The 22,426-nt window shown below is 34.8% G+C and overlaps 2 protein-coding genes across 6 annotated transcripts; one reads left to right on the top strand and one right to left on the bottom strand.

Moving 5' to 3' along the window:
* Positions 1-169: 169 nt before the first annotated feature.
* On the top strand, positions 170-6,141 carry LOC132621191 (uncharacterized). 5 transcript variants are annotated; one of them, XM_060335359.1, is made up of 7 exons: positions 170-326; positions 1,547-1,802; positions 1,882-2,001; positions 2,084-2,242; positions 4,550-4,722; positions 4,926-5,031; positions 5,928-6,141. In XM_060335359.1, the coding sequence occupies exons 2-7, from the start codon at positions 1,569-1,571 to the stop codon at positions 5,955-5,957; spliced, it is 822 nt and encodes a 273-aa protein (XP_060191342.1). In that variant the 5' UTR covers positions 170-326; positions 1,547-1,568; the 3' UTR covers positions 5,958-6,141. The 5 variants fall into 5 exon arrangements, with proteins under 5 accessions (XP_060191342.1, XP_060191346.1, XP_060191344.1 ...); XM_060335361.1 differs by having other exon boundaries at positions 188-297; XM_060335360.1 differs by lacking the exon at positions 170-326 and adding an exon at positions 333-554.
* A 1,247-nt stretch (positions 6,142-7,388) lies between these two features.
* Positions 7,389-8,447, bottom strand: LOC132624625 (glycine-rich cell wall structural protein 1-like). Its single transcript, XM_060339374.1, has one exon. It carries the CDS (start codon positions 8,445-8,447, stop codon positions 7,389-7,391), a length of 1,059 nt encoding a protein of 352 aa, XP_060195357.1.
* Between the last annotated feature and the right edge of the window lie 13,979 nt (positions 8,448-22,426).

The following is a 22,426-nucleotide window of genomic DNA, read 5'->3' as shown; positions in this document are numbered from 1 at the left end:
GAAATATTTTAACACGTCGAATTTACAAGAGTGTGAATTAATCTAAACTTTATAGTAACATATGGTAGTAAAGTTGAGTAATTTAATTTACTTGAGTTTTTTGTTGGAGCGAAAAAATGAAAACCAGGTGTAGGGACAAAGAAAGGTCAACGTAGAAGAATCAGCAGCCACTAAAAGAAGTAATTGAAGTTTTTTGGTGGAAAATAAAAGGAATAGAGATGAAGAAAACTTAAGAACCATTCATGAAATTCGTGGCCCCAGCAAATTCTCCACTGCATATATCTTCACAAAATCCAAGTATCCTTTTTGTTTTTGCATATTTATAGGTGTGTGCGTGCAAATACGTGGCAGTATATCTTCTTGATATTTCAGTTGTTGTTAAACTGAATTCTCATTTCCTCGTTACATTACTACTAGTTTTCTTCATCTCTATTCCTTTTATTTTCCACCAAAAAACTTCAATTGCTTCTTTTAGTGGCTGCTGATTCTTTTACGTTGACCTTTCTTTGTCCCTACACCTGGTTTTCATTTTTTCGCTCCAACAAAAAACTCAAGTAAATTGTGAAAATTACCACTTTACTACTGTGTATATGTTACTGTAAAGTTTAGATTAATTCATACTCTTGTATAACCACTGTGCATCATCTTTTCGTGTGTCAAAATGATCTCCTGATTTTGAGTTTAGTTACAATGAACTCTGTATATATGAATTCATTGGACCTGAAAAGCTGGATGAATACTGAACTTTTTGGGTTTAATTGGATTGAAGCTTAGTGATTGATTGATTCTTGATTTTGAACTGTATCTCCTCTTCCCACTTCCTCTTCATTTCTTTGTTGGTGTGGTCTCTTTAGTACTATGGATTCATCAAAATCTTAAATATTCTATTACCTCATAAGTGCAACTTCATTCTTGGATTAACAAATTTTCAGCACAAATTTATTTTCCAGTATAAGAATGAAATGCATCCGAACAGAGCTGAATGGTTTTAGAGAATCTGTATAGCCGATGCCAACTTAGTTTAAGCTTAAGGTCTAGTTGTCCATGCTAGCACCTTTCTGTTGTTGTGTGTAGATTTGTAGATGATGCTTGTTAGTAGACAAAACCCTCCTTGAGGATTATCCATGAAGGGTGAAAGCAAATAGTAGATATGATCATAATGTAAGTGAACTAGTTCCATGTGTCAATTTCAGTAGATTGCACTTTCTTAGTTACTAATCATTAAATTAAGGTTTTATTCAGAAGAAATAGTAGATTATGAGTGAAAGCCGAGTCATTTGATGTTGCATTGTCAAGAAGAAACAAATAAATTGAAGTCAACATTTGTTTTCTTTTTAGCATCCCAGTTTCAAACGCAGAACGGTTCTTAAAAGCTTAGAAATTACACAGTCATCCTTTGGATTTGTACTAACTTGATAAAGTATGAATTTGCACAGCAGTTATAGATTTTGGATTTCTGTATATTTCTGATAATGCTTCTGAAGATGGTAAGTAGGAAACAAAATTACTTTGAATTTATTCTTTTCTATTTGGTTGTTGCTTCAAGGTGAGCGTTTCATGGTTCAGCCATGCTAAGGCTTCAGAATCCACAAGCCTGTAGCAGCTGTCATTCATTTCCAGATACTAGTGAACTCATACCTTGCAAGAGTATATATGTCAATCCTTTGATTAGTAGCCGTAGTTATGCTAGCCTTGTGAGTTATACTGCTAAAGGAGTCAGCAATTTTTCTTTCTCTTGGAATCGGGGCTGTCAACTGAAATCTTGTAAACTCTCTCATCATGTCACTTCATATAGATTGCTGGTAAGTGCTTATTAGAACCTTTTAGCTCTCTTGACATATACCTTATCTTTATGCAATTCTCATTTCGTGGTTGCTTTAGTGCCGGTCACAAGATGCTACTTCACCTGAAAATGAGTATCGCTCCTCCCGAAATATAGCTATCAGCCTGTTCAAGCGATACAAGAATTTTCTTGAGCGTGGAGGAGGTGACAACTTAAAAGTATTCTCAATTCATTTTGTCCTTCCTCTGTAACGTCTGGTTGTTGTTTCCTTTGTGCATTGTTATGATTCTGATCTTTCAGGAGTTCATCAGTGCTGGTGTAAATGCATATGCTTTGGGATGTACTGATGAAGGATTGAGGAAAGAACTGATTGCTTTGAAGGAGTCTGGTGCTGAAATTGAAGCCATGGAAACATATGGAGGAAGTACCAGCCTCAAGTCTATGATTTTATCTGAGGAGGTGAGTCACTTTTTAATACACAACCAGGTCAGGTGGCACATATTTTATCATATGATTGGCACCTTCTGGAAGTTACTACCTATGCTTCTAGGATTTTGCAACATGTACATATTCCATTATATGATACGCAGGAAATTGAATGAAGATTTTTCAGTAGAGATACTCGTAAAATACTCCAAGCAGATTAAGTTTTTTCATCATGAGGTTATGAAGCAAGATTTGATTCTTCTATCCTTTTTGTTTGGGATGTTATTATTCTACAGTTGGCTGGATGGCCAACCTAATATAGGTGAATATGTATTACTCTTGTATAAATTCTATGCTTCGTTTCTGTTCTGTCTCATCTTCAGATCATTGTCAACAACTGATGGCACCACTGTCAACATTCCATTGATTAATCAGCTTTTATAAAAACTGAAGTACGTAACTAGGCTTAACCGCTTAAGGGTTACAGTTGTTACCATTCATGAAAAGATAGAGAAAGTATCCAGATTAGTTACCGGCATTGTGTCTCTTTTTTTTTTTTTTTTGGTTAATACTGGTAATGTTGTTTTCCTCAGCATTAAGGATATGCTGGCAACCCAAAAGGGAAAAACAGAGAAAGTAAAAGTTTATGCGCAATAAACGCTAGAAACTCATCTACAAAGTGTTGTTGTATGTATAATCTACATAGCATGATCAACCAGTATGGGGATGAAAAATACATAGCTGCTCCTGAAGCCTCAAATTTGTTGTTGCCGGAATTATCAATAGTTGACCGCCACACTAACTGTTTAGATCCAGAATCGAGACAGCTCCAAAAGGTTCTAGGTTGCTGTTGTAGAACAATATGTTTTATCACCTGTAAATTTGACAAAGATGCATTAGGAAATCCTAGATTATGTTTTTAACGATATACATTGATTTGATACAAGATGGTTTTATTTTCTTGAGAGAATTATCGATTAAATAAGATAAAAGACTGTGTTAACCAATTTGTTTTACTGAGACTGTGTTAACCAATTAGTTTCACTGAGATAATATGGTGGAATGTGACAGAGCCGAATCTAGAATTTCACGAGGATGGGTTCACCATTGCTTTAAGATAAGATATAAAATTTTATAGTGACATCCATTTCTCGTTGTACATTATCCCATGGACTTTTTTTTTTTTTTTTTTTTTTTTACTTTTTGGGACTTGGTATAATTAGAAATAAAGGAAAGAAAAGTCATATGATGCAATATAAAATAAAAACACGTTTTTTACTTGGTTAATAATATAAAAAGGAAGGTCAATAGGCAGCTAAATAATAGCAAAAACATGCAGGAGCAAGGGATTGAACCCATGACCTTGAGGATGTAAACATAGTCTCCACCCAGTGCTCCACTCAGCCTATTTTAATCATGCGTTCCTTTAGTTAATATTACATATATTTTTAGAATTATACACATAATATATCTAATTTAATCGAGTAACCATGTGTTCACGTGACCCAAAATTTATGCATAAATTCACCCCTGGAATGTGATAAGGAGGAGCATACTGTTCTTTGGTTACTTCTCAAGAGAATAATGACATTGTAACTAAAGAAGTAACTGTAGTGTTTATATCTGTCTAAGTAAGTAGGTTCTAGGGTCAAAACAAGAAAAGAGGTTTTCAGAATCAGTGTTTTCAACTAGTGATGTTTTTCAACCTAATCATTGCGGAGTCGAATAAAGTGAGAACCCTGCTTTTGATTTGTGTTTTCTGATGATTCAATTAGCCAGATCTATTCAAACATGAAGTATCGCCATATCTTTGCTGTTCAATTGCCAAATTGTTAACTTCATTTCCACTGACTGTGAAAAGTTCACTTCTATAGGGACCAAGGTAGAATATCTCGAAGGTTCTTACTAGACTGTCTTTTTTCTTAAAGGAACACCAGCATACACCAAAATATAATGTTTTATTGCTGTTTGCTTTAAGGGAGACTAGTTTCTTGAGAGTTTTCCTTGGGAACTCTGAATATCAACTCTTGTTCTGAAAATTTTGGCTGATTTTTCCAGGGATTCCTCCCAAATTTTGGGATGGGAAAAGGTGTCTGAAAAAGAACAGGCTTGCTAATAACTTGTTACAATTCATTCATGCTACTGCATAGAGCTCTGTTGCCAGAATTGTTCCGTAGGTGTTAAAGTTTCTCTCAAGTTTTCTGAGTTTCCTCATCTACAACATTCGTAAATCACTTGATTACATCTATTTTATGCAAGTCTTGCTATTGTTATTAGAACCACCATAACTACTAAATATCTGTGGTGACAACTATTTTACACTACCTGGTTATGGTGCAGGTTGATGAGTGTATTATGTGGTTGAGCATTATATTCATCACCATCCTATGTACACCTCAACCAACAATAGTTCGATGGTCATCCACACCGCCAGTTTCTGATGAAATGATAGTCCAGTGGAAAGGCTTCTGTGCAATCATAGCAAATGCGTACTTTGTGAGAGGAATGGCATGGTAAGGGCACCCTAAAATAGATATTTTTCCGTAAAAAGAAAATACCTGTCATCAACCAGTTTACTTTTGAGGAACTTATTAGAAGTTTATTTCAATATTTCGTTATAGTTCATGAACTGAGTGTAGTTAATTGGCTCATATACTTCCATTCAGTTCAATAAGAGAGTAGGTTTCATGTGTATTAACATGCTGTTCTCCTGAAGGCTACCAGTGAAGACTCTCCAACTAGAGCAGATGGCAGTTGTGGGTCATGCAGAAGAGCCATCAGTTGTTGCTAGCCGGATGAGATTAGTTTTTACCGCACTAGAGGTAAGTTCAATTGACAACTTTCTACTTCCAATAATCTTTCAAAAACAACGCCAATAGAAATATGCAGTGGATGGTTCAAAGATAGATTCGGCGGTTTACAAAACTCGGTGTTTAGGCATGTGAAAAACAATTATAGGTAGACTTATATCTCACCTCATAACTCACAATGTCTTAAGTTCTAAATCCGCCATCAGAAACATGATACAACAGACATGATACAACAATCTTAAATTTCCTAAACATGACAGAACTCCCAGTGTTCATGGTTCAAATGGTCCACTTTTTGCCTCAAACCCGAACCAAACAGTCTTAAATTTTTTAAAACTAAAACTAAAACAAGGACTATTAAAAGCCAACGAGGTTTCCAGGTTTAGCTCGGGTTGATTTGATTTGACGAGGTTTAGAAACGTTTTCTCCCTTCTGTTAAAAAATGGATCTTGAAATAACTTAGACAATAATAATAAAAAAGAAACAAATGAACATAGCAATGGCATATCATTAAGAAAAAGGTAGCGAATATAAAGATCTTCTCTTGTTTATGATCAAAATATTACATATTAACAAAAACATATGACCACTAATATAAACATAGAAACTAATTTCTTTAACCTCAAAGAAAGTCTACTTTAGATATAAATTATATCCGAACTGATCGAAGACTTAGCAATAGATGGAGATTATTCTTGGGTATCTTCTACATAACAAGATGTCAAAAGTTATATTTACAATGAAACTAAAAATAACTTCTACTAACATAAATACAAGTAGCTGTCGGTTTCAAAATTTTATGGTTTTTTAGTAGACCAAGAAAAGAAAAAACTTGAATTGTTGGTTTTTTGTTCATAACATGGTCTTTCTTGTTATTTACCAAGTATCTTTTTCCCTTGATCTTTTAGGTTGTGAGTCCACAATGGCCTAAAGTATGAAGCAGTAGATCCAGAATTGGACTTCACAAATAAGAAACATAGTTCAACAAGATATATCTACATTTCTTTTCTTTGTCCATAGCTCTGTTAACATGAATATTCTGCTATGTAAATGTATGTTTGACATGCAAACTTTCAGTATAACTTCAGAGGGCAAAGAATTCAAAAGGATAAATTGAGTAAAGCTAGTCTGCTGCTTTGAGCTTGCTCACTGTTAACACTTGCTTAAGCATGTTGATATTGCTATACTTTCACAGTGACTCAGAGCATATAAGATCAAAAACCATATAACTGAATGTTATTCTGAATTGTGATGCTGATCAAGATAGGCTAGTCAACAGGGGCAGCTCAGTAATCGAAGGGGGCAAGACACCTTAAAATCAAAATTGGAACAGTATTTCCAAGTAAAAATTTGAGTAAATTCCCAAGTCAAATTCGATCGCTTATCTCAGCAGAAAAGAGGATCTAGGATTTAACATGTTCTTTGAATTTGATCACTGTGTGGATATGCATATCTTCAAAACCTGTCTTTGAATTTCCTTTATACTTATACACAGCTTGAGTCAAGGTATGCTCTGCATATCTAAAGAGTGGAAGAGGTTTTATCTAAAGAGTGGAAGAGGTTTTCAGTTGTCTAATGTTTGTAGGTGACTAATGACTATCTTAACTTTTAACTTCATATTATTTGCTTCAAATAATGTTTTAGTATTATTACTAATCTTTAGTAGTCAAAGTTCCATAAAAACACACCCCATTGAAAATGTTTGCCTGATTAAAAACACTTCACTGAAAATCAAGTTTGCCCGAATCTTGTTCCACTTTGCTGGAAATCAAGTTTGATCAAATTTGGACATGTCATGTTATTCCTTTCATCCAATTTTGATGGAAGGAAAACGTTTTCCTGAATTTGGTTCCAATTTGCTAAAAATTAAAGCATTTTTTATAGCTATTTAACTCCTTTTAATATCATATGCTCCTATGAAATTAGAAAACGATTGCACTAATCACTTTTTTCCATCGTAACACGTTCATAATTTCATAGACAAACTGGTATCTACTATTATCTCATGCCTTTTTCATACAATAGTATTTTGACTCTGACTTGAACGTATATGTTTAGACAAACAAAGATAGTATCTATATTACGCCAGTGGGAGAATGACATAAATGATTCAATCATGCAACCAAAAACGGAAAAAAAAATTCCTTTAATCGAATCGAAATGGCAAACAAATAATACAAATATATCACTTCTGCTCACTGTGGCATCGTACAATACAAATGTCACTCATGAATCTCTCTCTCTCTCTCTCTTTCAGTGACCTTATCCGAATTATTCTCTTTATGCTAGTACAGGGAAAAACAAGTACAATTTGCATGGAAAATGATTGGTTGACCATTTAACTTTTGAGCAAAGTTGGTACTGAGACTTTAGGGTTGTTTGTCACCAATCTTGCTAGCTTCATCAACAGGACTAGAATTTGCACTTGTAGCTGTTCCAATGCCAAAGCCAAATCCCATGCCCATACCAAATCCCATTCCAATACCACCATTATTACTATTGCTACCATAGCCACTGCCTTCTCCATGCCCATATCCTTCACCCAGACCATTGTCATCAGTAGTGTTTCTACCTCCTCCTCCTCCTCCTTCTCCACCTCCTCCACCACTGCCACCACCAGCACCACCAAATCCACCACCTGCCCCAAAACCACTTCCGTGGCTAGAACCTACACCAGCGCCATTGCTGCCACCACCTCCACCTCCACCTCCACCTCCCCCTCCACCACCACCACCTCCATTTCCACCAAAACCTACACCCATTCCGAAACCACTTCCATGACCATACCCACCGTTGGTGCCACCGCCGCCGCCACCACCACCACCACCACCTCCACCTGCCCCACTGACTCCCCCACCAACTCCAGCACCAAAGCCACTACCATGACCTGATCCTCCTGCAGAACCACCCTCACCACCTCCACCACCACCACCACCACCTCCTCCACCTCCCCCTGCAAAACCGCCACCACCTTTACGTCCACCAAAAGTTCCAAAACCTGCACCTGCTCCAAAACCACTACCATGACCATACCCTCCATCTACACCACTAACACCTCCACCTCCAGACCCTCCACCACCTCCACCACCACCTTCTGTACCAACTCCAGCTCCAAATCCTTCACCATGACCAGAACCACCAGCTCCATTCCCACCACCACCACCATGGCCTCCTCCACCTCCACCACCTCCCACACCAACACCTGCCCCTGCACCATGACCTTCTCCGTGTCCCGGACCTCCATTGCCACTTCCTCCTCCTCCACCACCACCTCCTCCTCCTACACGATTATAAAAGCTTTTGCAGCCACGCCAACCACCATAGTTGCAATAATCATCTCCATCCTCCCCACGTCCCTCCTCCATGCATGCCATAACAATGCTTAGTACAAGAAGAGCCACACACAACGAACGACTAAAATTAGCCATGCTCTTGATCAAATAACAATAAGTGTAAGCTCAGTATTGAGTAGTCAGTCTATGGACTAGCTTGAGCTCCCACTTCTTGGTTCTTCTTTGTGCAAAATGCCTCCTCTATTTATAGGCATATTATTCATGCAATCATTTGGTCATACCACAACTAAGTTGAAAGATGCATGTCTTGGAATTTTAAAAAGAAAAAAGGTCAACATTGAATTGACAGGCCACTAACTAGCTAGCCAGACACTTAAAAACTTCGATATTTAATTGTTAAAGAATATCACTGGTATTGTCATTAGTTTCTGCATCTGCCAGTACTAGAAATTCCCCCCAACAAAAGGATCTTGGTTCGGTCCAATTCCAATTATTTTTAACGACAAGAAAAATATCAAAAGTGGCAAACCAAATTGAGATATCTATGAAAATTTTAACGTGGTATCGACATTAATGGGACTGCATGTGATTAAGCCTATGGCTAACACATGTTAGTGTCGTATATTATGATAATCGACAATGAAATAGTGGAGTTGGTGCCTATATCTTCAGTAAATTAAGGTATTCTTAACAAAGATTTTGGATTTGTTTGATCATGAGCTCCAGCTGTCATTCTATTTTATTTATAGTTCCACATTCCATTTTCGAATTATACCAAAGATTATAGAGTTGAAAGATTGTATTTCTATTGGCCGGCATAGAGAAAGGGAAAGGGCAAGTAGTAGCATTTCTTTCCTTTGGTTTCTCACGTATCGGATCCGAATAATTTTGGAAGTTCATTATTAAAAAAAAAAAAAAAAAAAAAAATAGCTCTCTACTTGGATATTTTTGGCCAATTTGCACGATTGTCCTTGATACGGACTGGTCTTTAATTTTTGTCCCTCAATTCGCTGGTCTTTAATTTTTTCTTTCGCTTAAAAAGGTGGCCGAAAATATCCCGAGGTTCTGGGTTCGAAACTCAGCAAAGTCGAAAATAATAATAATTTCGCAAGGCATAGGTTTCTATGAACCTATGCTTATTCAAGCGAAGTTATATAGAACCTATGCCGGAGACGGCAGACTTTGCCTTGTAAGGCAAACTTTGCCTTATAAGGCGGACTTTTAGTTATGCCTTATCGCAAAGTCTGTCGTCTCCGACAGACTTTTAGTTATGCCTTAAGGCATTGCGATTTTTATTTTATTTTACTGAGCGGGGATGCGAACCCAAAACCTCGGGGTATTTTGGGCCACCTTTTTAAGTGAAGGGCAAAAATTAAAGACCAGCAATTTGAGGGGAAAAATTTAAAGACTACCCCAAAAGAAGGGCAATCCGCGCAAAAATGTATTCTTAGGTGTCAAATCCGAGATGTTTCATTAAGAGTGGGCTCGAATCCAAGATGTTTGATTACAAAAAATTGCGTGGATTTCCCTTCATACAGACTGGTCTTTAATTTTTGTCCCTACTTCTCATTTAATGACAAATTGTGGGCTAAAGTACCCTTTTTGCACCAGAGATTCTGGGTTCGATCCCCAGCAGAGTCGAAAATAATAATAATTTCGCAAACTACGCCTATTCGAGCGAAGTTACATAAAACCTATGTCTTGTCCGACAAAGATTCGCGGAAATAAAGTTTTGCCTTAATTTCGCAATTGTGCCTATAGGCACAGATTCTATGTAGTTTCGTAGAAACTTTTGCTGTGTCTGGCATAGTTCCTATATAACTACATAGCGAATAGGCATAGTTTCATATGAACTTATGCCTTGCGATTTTTTTTTTTTTAACTGAACGGGAATTCGAACCCAAAACCTCGAATATTCTCGACCACATTTTTAAGCAAAGACCAAAAATTAAAGACCACCAATTTGAGGGACAAAAATTAAATACCAGCGCCTTTGAAGAACAATCGTGCAAATTGCCCGTTTGATTAAGGGTTTCAACGTTGAGAAATATCTGTTTGTGCAGCCCATGTGAGTGTATGAGTTATAATTGGAAAATAATTATTGGCAAACCAAAAGAATAAAGAAACAAATGAATAAAAAAGAAGCAGGAAGAAGTTGTTTGGTAATATTATAGGTATAGTGGCATTCCATTGGATACTTGAATTGTGAGTCCGGAGCCTAAAGGGTATAAAAATACACGGTATTTATCAAAAGGGGATGCCCAAAAATTTATATACCAAAAGGGGTATATCGTGGGCTGATCCACGATATACCCCAAAGTTTTTTTTCGGCTGTCAGAGCCAATCAACGAAAAATTTAAAAAAAAAAAAATTTGAACGTATAACGTGGACTGATCCACGTTATACAATATATTTTTTATAACGTGGATCAGTCCACGTTTTACAAATATATTTTGTAAAACGTGGACTGATCCACGTTTTACCTCTAAAGTTTTTTTTTTTTTTTTTTTTTTTTTTTTGCGCGAGCACTACAAAAAAAAAATTGGTAAACTTTTTTTTTTGTGCAACACTTAGTGTGTTTTTTCATACTTTGACCAATGATTAATCGTGTGTGAAGACTCCGAAACGTCAATATTTTGGACGAAGAAGAAGTATGATTCTTTTTCTCCTTTTTGATTTCTTCCTTTCTCTCTTTTGTTGCGTTTTTCAAAAATGGAATGACCGATCATGAATTCTATGACGTTTTTAAGACCTAACTAATCAGCCAACCACTTTTCCATGAAGCGCCAAGGAACCATGCATTCCTCCCGGGCTGAGCTCTCGCGTGTCCGGGATCCGATCAGATCATATAGAACTTGATATTTTTTTTTCTGCGTACAATAATGTAGGCTCAATACATCAAGGATACGTAGACGTTCGGATCGTCATTTTAGGGGTTGAAAAGGTGCCCGAAGTAAGTTTTGTTTGAAAAAACTTAGTGTTTGACTGTAAGGTTATTTTAGTCAACTTTATATGTCGAGAAAATTAATCAGCTTTATTTTCAAAAATTGAAACCGCAGAAGTGAAATTGACATTCACAGATACATTACCCCGCGATTTTTACGTTGAAATCTATTGCGTATCATCTTATAAGTAAATAAAACTGAAAATTTCACGCCAATTTGGGGAAAAATCGAAATTGAATGGGATAAAAGGAGTTTTTTTTTTTAAATCGGCTCGGCCAAACCGCCTTCCGGCAGTTTGTCTGCGTAGATCTCGAAAAAATACGCAAGTTCAAAAAAAAAACGCGTAAAACGGACGTCCGAGCGCAAAGTTATGACCATCTAAAGTTTGACCACTTTACAACTAGTTTTTCTCCCTATATCTTGTAGAATTATATTTATATTCAAACTAATGTTTTGTCGTGATTAAAAAATATCACACTTAAATCAAAACCTTAAAAAACAAAACACTTAAACCTTAAACAAAACTTACTTCGGGTACCTTTTCAACCCCTAAAATGACTATCCGAACGTCTACGTATCCTTGATGTATTGAGCCTACATTATTGTACGCAGAAAAAATATCAAGTTCTATATAAAATATTGACGTTTCGGAGTCTTCACACACGACTAATCATTGGTCAAAGTATGAAAAAACACTAAGTTTTTTCAAACAAAACTTACTTCGGGCACCTTTTCAACCCCTAAAATGACGATCCGAACGTCTACGTATCCTTGATGTATTGAACCTACATTATTGTACGCAGAAAAAAATATCAGGTTCTATATAAAATATTGACGTTTCGGAGTTTTCACACACGATTAATCATTGGTCAAAGTATGAAAAAACACACTAAGTGTTGCACAAAAAAAAAAAGTTTACCAATTTTTTTTTTTTAGTGCTCGCGCAAAAAAAAAAAAAAAAAAAAAAAAAAAAAAAAAAAAAAAAACTTTAGAGGTAAAACGTGGATCAGTCCACGTTTTACAAAATATATTTCAGTCCACGTTATACAAAATATATTGTATAACGTGGACTGATCCACGTTATACGTTCAAAGTTTTTTTTAAAAAAAAATTTCGTTGATTGGCTCTGACAGCCGAAAAAAAACTTTGGGGTATATCGTGGATCAGCCCACGATATACCCCTTTTAGTATATAAATTTTTGGGCAACCCCTTTTGATAAATATCGTGTATTTTTATACCCTTTAGGCTCGGGACTCCTTGAATTGTACTCGTAGAAAGGAACAAAATCCAGCCGATAATGGCACCCAAATTGTCACTCATGGTCCAGACACTATCTGAAAGTCAACAATCCTTCCGTTTACTTCGAGTTTTTAATCCTAAGGGTCACTTTACATAAAGTTTCTAATTTAACTTTTGATCAATAAGCGAACACATTTGTGACTAATTTCATCCAACTAGACATACTACTTCAATCAGCATCCAGGTACGTCCAAAGGATTTAAGTTATAAATATTAGAGATGTGAAAAAATATTATACGCACAATTTGCGTTGTTATATTATAACTATTACTTTATCTTCTAGATTATCATATAATTTTACGTAAATTGTATTTAATGATCTAAGAAATAACTCTTGGCTGAATCCACCTAAAACACAACAAAGAGGGGAAGTTGTTATCTCCTTAAAATTCTCCTAATTTTATGATGCTTTTTCCTTTGCGTTGAACACTTTATTGTGATTATTGGAGACTTCATTTAAGTTGCATAAATAATCAAAGCTCCAATAGTCAGATGGGAACGTGAAAACAGGATAAAAAGAGCGAGCTAAACAACAAAGGGTACGTAATAGTTATATATCGAAAACTATAGTTAGTGGTTCTTGCATTATTTACCTCTTAAAATAATTTAATTTACTATGTCTAAGCATCTAATCATTCGAGTATCATTTGTATCACTATACTTTTACAGTTTTACTCAACCAATAATCTTCATCAGGTACGGTCGCTGACTGGCGACATGGGAACAGTTATTACTTTTGGTTATCAGATTAATGATACAAGGGGCCCTGGCTCATGTAGCAATTTTGATGCCCCCAACTTGGGCTGCTTGATGCAATATGTGATTTGGTAAAATTTATTTACGGATATTTACGTCAAATTATTTGATAAATACTTATAATTAAATGATTTAATGAAGTAATAATTAATTAATATATATATATATATATATATATATATAGTCGTGATTAAGAGAAAGAATGCATCTATTATTTTGGTCACGTAAACATATGGTGCGGATATAAGTTTTTATCATATGTGATTAGTCACTATATTATAATTTGCTTTTGGAACTTATAACTCAAAATAATACCTTGATGAATAGATAGTATCTCTTCCCTAAAAAGGATGTTATTTTTACTTTCATGTAAAGAAAATATTTTGTTGCGAATGAACAAGATATTGAGGAATTGTCCATATTGAAAATCAAAATTATTGATTCGGATCTTTTTCATCAAAAAAGGCAATCTTATGTTCAAGCAGAAGCAGTCAATTTGCCTATCCATTCAGCAAATAAATAACATTTTTTTTTCAATCAATATGTATGATTTTGAATATTCAATAATAGTTTTTTTTTTTTTTTCAGATTTTGGATACTTGATCATTCCACTTACTTCTATTATGTCAACATTGATAGCAATTGTTGGAATTATGGTTCTAAGTCAAGAACTAACAGAAAAAAGTATAAATGTGGTAAAGTTTGTAATATTAGAGGAATCATTAATACCTCAAAGCATAGAGGGGGAGGTCATTAGAGTTTGTACTGTAAAATTGATTTTCAACATGATGTAAAAACATTTCTTCCTTTTGGATTTGCTTATTTCCGTTGGACAACATAAAATATCAAAATTACAAATATTTGGTTTGTTAAAAATTATATGTATCACCAAATAACATCCCAAATGGAGTGTCTGTGTTTGTGCATCTTCTTTTTCCATCATGAACTCATAAAGATGGAATGCGATAAAGCAGTGTAGGGAAAAAACATTTTGGAAAGTACCACAATATTATTCCATTTTCCTGTTCATCATTTTCTAGCCCATTTAATTTTGAGATTTGAGAATGCTCTATTTTGTCTTTTTCTATGCACCAAATATTTCAAGCTTCTTCTTAAATCTTCTAAATGGAAAACAATTGTACAAACTACTCCCACTAGAGCTACTATATATAGGTATAGTATATCTTTAACTTCAATTTTAAGTTTTATATTTATAGTGCCCTCCACTCTCCAGTACCCTCTTCTGTGACTTGAAAATCTCCCGAGTTGTATATTCTAGATCTTTTCTTTTCTAATCAACTAGGCATGTTTGTGATCCTAAGTAATTATGACCCATGATAATCCAAGTGTCTAATTACCACAGTGACAGAAATTTTGCAATCATAGGCTGTCAAATTGTGCCTAACTTAAAATTATAATATGTAGTTAATATACGTTAGGAAATTTACAATCAAATGGCATTATGTGCCCGAATGATGTACCCTTAAAAAAAAAAAAAGATATCGACAACGTAAATTCTTTCGCACTATCAATATAGTTCTAACATATTGTTATACCCATTTAAACGGGTCAAATCGGAGTACAACATATTGGTGATTCCCAAATTATTAAACTTAAGGAGTCGCCACCTAATTAATTTAACGGTGAATTAGGACACCTAATTTATTAACTAAGGTAAAGCCTAACTAAACCTCCGTTAATGATCTACTTAATTAGTGTGATTCTAGGTAAGGGTTCTAGACATCCTAATGGGAAGGTCTTAGACATCCATTAAGATCCCTTAAACACGGTTACCGTCCAAACTTATGTTAATTAATTAAGGCCTAAAAATGCAAATATAACATTGTAAATAATTTAGAAAATAGTTTGTAAATATTATCAAGGTTTCAAAAATAGAGAACATAAGGCTGCTATTTAAATTAAATGAGGAAGTAATTTATAGAAAAAGACTTTAGCCATGTTATACTAGAAAATGTGCTGGATTAGTCAATATACTAATATGCCTTTGAAATAATTCAATGATTAAGTGTCAATTGATTTAAATTGCTCAAAATTATTAAGTGATCAAATAAGGTCAAGAAGGCAATTAGCTCCTTATTGTTATATGGAAAGTAGTTTAAAAATATAACTATTCTCTTTTGTGAAAATTAGGCTTTGTTTGAAAAATAAGTATTTAAATTAAATTTGAGGAAAACGATTCATCTATAGCCATTACTAGAAATGATCATTTAATGCCATTATATAAAATTAACCATAAAACTTAGAACATAAAAAAAAAACTTATAAAATAACGTTTAGGCTATAATTTGAAGTAGATGAATAATTTGAAATCGGACTTAATTCTTAATCGGATTACTCAACTCATTTTAGACTTGTAAAAGAATAATTAACAGAAATTTTGAACCGACGAAATAGACTAAATTATTAAACGTTTAAATACGTTATTTCGAAAGAAAATTCAAACTCTAACCACCCATTGTCACTAAACTATCCCCACTAATTTTACTAGAATTCATCTAAACTAAGAAAACAAAGAGAAGGTAAATGTTAGTCAAGCAATCAAATATACAAGAAAAACAGAGCAACGGAAATAAAATGTTTAAATGGGCTCGGCCCATTTTAATGTTGTTGCGATCTGTGCTTGCTATTGGGCTTTGACCCAGAATGTTTTTTTTTTTTTTTTGCTACGGACAGGGGGGCTGACTCAAGAGAGAAATCATGTTGGGCTTTAGCCCAACACCGAATGCAGAAGAAGACGAGTCCCTCGGACTTGTACGCGATGGTCATGCATAAAAATGAAAGAAAAAGGATTAGTACGTAATCACTAAATAAGGCTAAACATATATAATGTAAATTCAAAACAAACAGATCAGCGACTTGTATACATGCTATGTATATTTGAGTATATTCTGTATATACATTCATAAGGAGGTTTAAAGGGTTAATATCGGAAAGCTTTTGCACCCGTCTTCCCGACGTTGCACAAGTTCCAAGGGATTTCTAGGAATCCCAGGCATGGCTAACATCCGGGAGGGTTCAAGCTTATTCCATAATGATCAACTAATCTCCCTATTAATGTATTTTCATGAATATACTTCAACAATACATAGCTATACGACCTCACTGCCTTAACAAAAATTAAAACACTTATAAGTATATTGATAGCATTCCAGCCAATCAACCATACAACAGTCACTGAATATGGCTATATCCCGTATTTCATACGTTCGGATATTCCAAGGTAGTCGTGGCAAGTTAAGGGTAAGGCTATTTTCAAAAATTATGTTAATGTACAAGTTGGTTATAAATATCAATTATGGACATTACTAGAATGGAAATGTTGAGAAAGGCCAAGGGTAAGAAGGAAAATTCGCAAAAGGGTTCATGGTAATATTGCGGAAAGAATAGGGGCAAAATGGGAATTTCGCAAAAAAATATCAAGAATGTTCTTGAAGGGCCCTTGGCCGTGTGGCATGCCCCTATATGTCCACATTTTTGTTTAATGGGGGTTAATTATGTACATGTGTGGACAAAGCTTGCAAGAGAAGCCAACCAAGTCATCTTTTATGACTTAGAGAAATTTCTAGAAAATTTGAGAAAAATTGGAAGGGAAAAGAAGGGAGAAAAACGTCCAAAAGGCATGTGCATGGTCATGTGCCACTACTTATATATATATATATATGTATAAGTGATGAAATGGTAAGACAAATTCATCAATTGAACTCTAGAAAATTCAAGAAAGGTGGAGAAAAAAAAGAGAAGGGGAACCGGCCAAAGAGGGGCTGGCCGAACCAGCCCCATGGATTTGATCATGGAAAATTGCCTTCTTCATGCTTTCATACTAATTGGAAGGTCCTCTTCGGCGTGGAGTAATTGTTGGAACAAGGAAACCATTCGCTTTGCAAAGAACAAACTTAGCCGAGGAAGGTATTTGGTGAAAGAGGTTGTTGACACCCAATTTTGTCCCACCTCTCCTCCGAAATACCTATTTATACTTCTGGTATTTTGAGAAATTAAAAAATATGCATTTAAATTTTACTATAATTATTAGTCTTTTATTAACACCCACGTTTTTATTCTACTGCAGTTATTATTATCATTATTATTATTATTATTATTATTATTATTATTATTATTATTATTCTTAAATTATCATTTATTACTAATTATCATTAATTATTATTATTCTTGTTATTTCCATTATTATTATTATTATTATTATTATTATTATTGTTATTATTATTATTAATTACTAATCATTATTATCAGCGTTATTTTTGTTATTAATTATTAATCATCATTATCATAGTTATTTTTATTATTAATTATTATCATTTGCTTTATCAATAATTGTTATTTATTATTATTATTATCATCATTATTATTTCTTATTATTATTATCATTATTATTTTATTATTACCACTATTACTGTTATTATTATTAATTTATTATCATTTTTGTTATTATCAATAATTGTCATTTTTTTTTATTATTAATTACTACCATATTTATTATTATTATTAATTATTATCATTATTCTTATTGTTATTTGTTATTAATTATCAATATTTGTTATGTACTATTATTATTATATCTATTATTATTTTTTATCACCATTATCATCAGCATTATCATTATTACCATTATCATTATTGTTATCATTATTAGCAGTATTACTACCGCTATTTATTTGCTACTATTATTTAGTATTATTGAAACTTGCATTTCTCGACGTTTCTACCAACTTCCGCACACACATCGCATTTATTTCGCACATTTAAATGATAGCGTTTGTCATTAAATATTATAGCACGGTCATTTGCGACATCATATAATTTTTACCCGGATCTTTTTTTATAATTACATATTTCCGTATTAGGTGATATTCTGGCGCCCTTAGTACATCGTCAATCAAAATGTGTCTCTTATTCAAATTTAGAAGCCAAACTATTTCTTGCACTCAGTCCGTATTTTGACTTACCGGACCACAAATCAAAGTCCGATTAATTCCTAATATTTTTTGGACTAGACCATATGTTTTATCTCAATTTTTTTAGATCAGTCCATGTTTAATTTAATAGTCCGTTCTTTTAATACCCAGTCTAAAATTTGACCCGGTCCACAAATGGACCGGGTCCAATTCATTCTTCAGCCAAATAAGGGAAACCCTTTTAGGGTTTCCCCTTCATTTTTCCTCCATGCCCACCGCCGCACCCCTCTCTTCTCCTTTCCCTTTCTCCCTCCTCCTTTCCCGCCTCCCTCGCCGCCGCTCCCACTTCCCCCCTTTTCTTCCTTCTTCTCCGCTCCCCACTTTCCCCTGTTCCCCGTTTCTCTCTCCTTTTCACCCACCGCACTTCCCTTCCCTTTTCTTTAAAAAAAAAACTCGAATGGAAAACACTATAAAAGGGGCGACGGGTTGAATCGTTGAGGACAGGTTCGAGAACCCCCAAAAAAAATTGCCTCGCAAAGAAAGAAGATCCCTAAGAACTGAGTGGAAAAAGGCAGAAAAGGGATTTTTCCGATTCAAGAAACCCCCCAAGAACCGGAGGATTTTTTTTGGATTGGAAAACCCCCCCAAGGAACTAAGTTCTCAGCCGCACAAAACCCCTTGAAAAATTTGAGTCTTTTAGCCTGAAAAATTCCATAGAAACTGAAAGCCTTCGTTTTTTTTTTGTCGCTAAAAATCCCCCAAGTAAAAATTTCAATTCTATCAATCTCTTTTATTTCTGGGAATTGAGTTTTGAAGTGTTTGAGTGTGTATCGAAGGCTTCGCACCCACTTCGCTGCACTTGAAGAAGGTCAGTAAATCCCATTTATTTCCTTTTATTTCAAATTTCATATGTTTGTGTGCTTATATGGTTGAGTTTGATGTTAGCTTAGTTATTGTGATTAAATAAGTCATTATTACGCTTGGGCTTAGTTGAAATCTTGTCGGATGTTGCCGTTGTTATTTAGTTTAAGATGTTTGGTTTAGTCTGAATGTCGTTTGTTTGCATGCTGATAATTCAACCTAGTAAATTGTATAGATTTATTTGGGGCCTCGTTCCTAGATAATCTGATTAATGACCAGTCTAAGCATACATAACCATTTGTTGTTTATAGTTGTTCGGGTTAGTTTAATTAAGTTAAACCTAACCCAGTATGACCCAGTCAATCTAATATGAATCAGCTAAATAATCTTTTTTAAAAGAATGCAAATATTTAAACCCAACTCTGTCCCTTTTGTTGGACTCTATATTTAAACGAAGGAAGTTTCAATTTGTTTGAGGTTGCTGTTTCCTTGCTATGATTTTGGCATTCCCCTGTCTTGAATGAAACTTACTTACCTTTGTTTTCATGTATGATGTTACTTTCCTGTGTTTGTATGAAGTCAGTTAAGTGTTCTCTCCCTTGGTATGCAATTCACTTCCCCTTAGTAAACTTTTAGTAATCGTTTGAGTGCTTTAAACTACTTATGTGTTTTGCTTGATTAGTTATGTTTCAGTTCCCTGTTTGTAGTTGTTTAGGTGGCATTATGCATGTTTAAGCTTAGATTAATCTTGTTTATAGCTCTGTAGTTATTCAGTTCCACATTAGGTATCAACTTGGGATAGTCATGTGCTAGTAGGTTTACATTGCTTATTTATTTCTTTATTTGATTAGTTCTATACATCAGTTTGTAGTCTGCTAATCATGTGTATGTGCTTGCCTTTTAGTTGTTCTGCAGTGGCTCATTTTATTCTTTGTCTTGGTTATCCATATGTCATTTAGCTTATAGTAGCTTAAGCATGGTTTGTCTGCTCAAATGATGATTGATCATAGAAATAATTCAACTGCTTAGCTGTGCCATACATGTCCAGCTTTGACTGGTTGTGCATCAGTTAACCTGTGGTTTTGCCTGGTTATGCCCTTATATGGTATCACACATTAGTTTAGGTTTATTCCTATTCCACCTACTGGTTTAGCAGCATTACTGTTGATACCATTGTATATGTTTATTTAGAGGTTTTAGTAGTTCACTATAAAATGAATGTTGTTTCAGTCTAGTATCTTTTTTCATGTTTGCTTAGTACAAGCATATCTACCTTTGGACCTCTGTAGTTGTTGATTTAATTTGAGCCTGTTGTCATTTGTGTCATTATAACCTCATTTAAAATATGGCAGTTGACTTCCTTATTTGACTAAATTATGTTGTTAAGGTCAGCTGATAATTAAGGAAAAAATGAGCTCTAACATGTTGGATTAAGCCATAAACCTATGTTCTGAATCTCATCCATCTGCATTAGTTTAGCATCTTTACCCATTCCTGTTCTCATCAGCATCATCAGGTCTTCCTTAATTACAAGCCTGCCCTTAATGTGCATAAATTTCGACTGCTATGGGTGCCCTCATAATCTCTAACTGAAACCAGGGGACATGTCATTTCCAGTACTTTAAAAGGATTTTCATGAATTAAGTTGGATCAAACTGCTGCTGCCGTGGTTCTCTGAGATGAGTTTAAAATGTTGGTTGCAAATCATATAGGTTGGATAGTCTACAAAATTTAAAGGGGTCAAGTATGCTTATTGATGGGTTCAGTACATTGTTGATTTCTGAGTTTGGTTTTCAGTATATGTTAGCTCAGCCCCTGTCTGTTTTTGTGCTTAAATGTCCAAATGCTATCTATTAGTTTAAGCATAAATTCTACATGTCAATAAACTAGCCTGAATTCACAATATGGTTTATTTGTTTCTGGTTCTATCCTAATCAGTATTGTTATTCCTTTTTCTCTACACAGTGTTAAGTTAGTGGCAGGCCTTACTTATGTGTCCTGCTTGATTATGTGGCCGGTTGTATGTGCAATACAAATAGAAATATATCAACCACTTTTGCATGCTTAAGTCTTATATCGATCAGTCTAGCTATGCGGTCTATTATTCTGTAGCTGAGGTCGAATCTGTTTTAATCCTCATTTACAGTTGATTGGGTTTAACCTTGATAGTCATGAATCTTGTTGGTTCGAATCTGTATGGATCAGTTTAATCTTGTTGCACCTCTCTCTTTGTTTTCCTTGCTGCATTTTACGGTCGTCAGACATTTGTATGTGCCATGTTGAACATGAACCTAGTAGCAATGTTTTGATTGCTCGCAGCTGCTGTTACTGCTTGTATTTCCCCTTTTAAAGGAGTATGTGTTGGGATTTGTTATCATTATTTTGCGTCATTAAGGTCTTATAATATGAATCTCACACATGTCTATTCGTGCATTGCCTGCTGCTCACACCTACATCTGTTTCCGGGATTGTCTCTGAATTTATCTGTTTTATACGGTGATTGCTATACTACTTGTCTTGGCTATTTCCTTTCTATTGAATGTGCTAGTTGACCCTGACGCATCCCTACTGTCACATTCAGTTTGCCGCTTAGGCTGTGCTTTATTTAGAGTTGATTATTCCTTCTTTGCTGCTACTTGTCTTTCCGTCCATCCATCATTTATATGTTAACATGGGCTTGCCCTCCCTGCATTGGTATTGGAACTGCTTGGTTGTCGTATATGGTACGATTGACCACTTTACAGTTTGCAAAACACTTTGACTTACTAAGACGTTGTTGATAGAAATGTATGACAGTGTCCCATACTTTCTTAAGTATCTTCACTAGTTTCACTCAAAATACATAATCTACAGATTTGTTTTGAACTTATATCTTACATGCTTAATCACATTCATTGATTAGATACTAATTTCTTTTCTTTGTTTTTATGCATGAACCTCCGCATACGAGTCTGAGGACTCGTCCTCCTCCGCATTCGGTGTTGAGCTAAAAGCCCAACAAAATCCTTCTATCGGGTCAGCCCAATCCGCAGTCAAAATAAAAGGTTCTGCTGGGCCGAGGCCCAATAGACAGTAGCAGTAGCAGTCCAATCCGCAGCAATATATAAAGAAATTTGCTGGGCCAAAGCCCAATAGCAAATAGGTCCAGCAGTCTCAAAATAGGCTGGCCCATTTGATATTATTTACCCTTTCATTTTATTTTTTGCACATTAATTTGTATTATGCAACTAACTTTTTTTTAGTTTAGATGAATTAGTAGGTTTAGTTTAGGAATGGGTAGTTAGTTTAAGGAAAAGGAATTAAAGAATGTTTTGAAAAACA

The sequence above is a fragment of the Lycium barbarum genome, chromosome 12 (assembly GCF_019175385.1).
Source record: "Lycium barbarum isolate Lr01 chromosome 12, ASM1917538v2, whole genome shotgun sequence".
In the NCBI taxonomy this organism is placed as follows: domain Eukaryota; kingdom Viridiplantae; phylum Streptophyta; class Magnoliopsida; order Solanales; family Solanaceae; genus Lycium; species Lycium barbarum.
The sequence above is the reverse complement of the archived record's forward strand: the minus strand, read 5'-3'. Positions and strand labels throughout refer to the sequence as shown.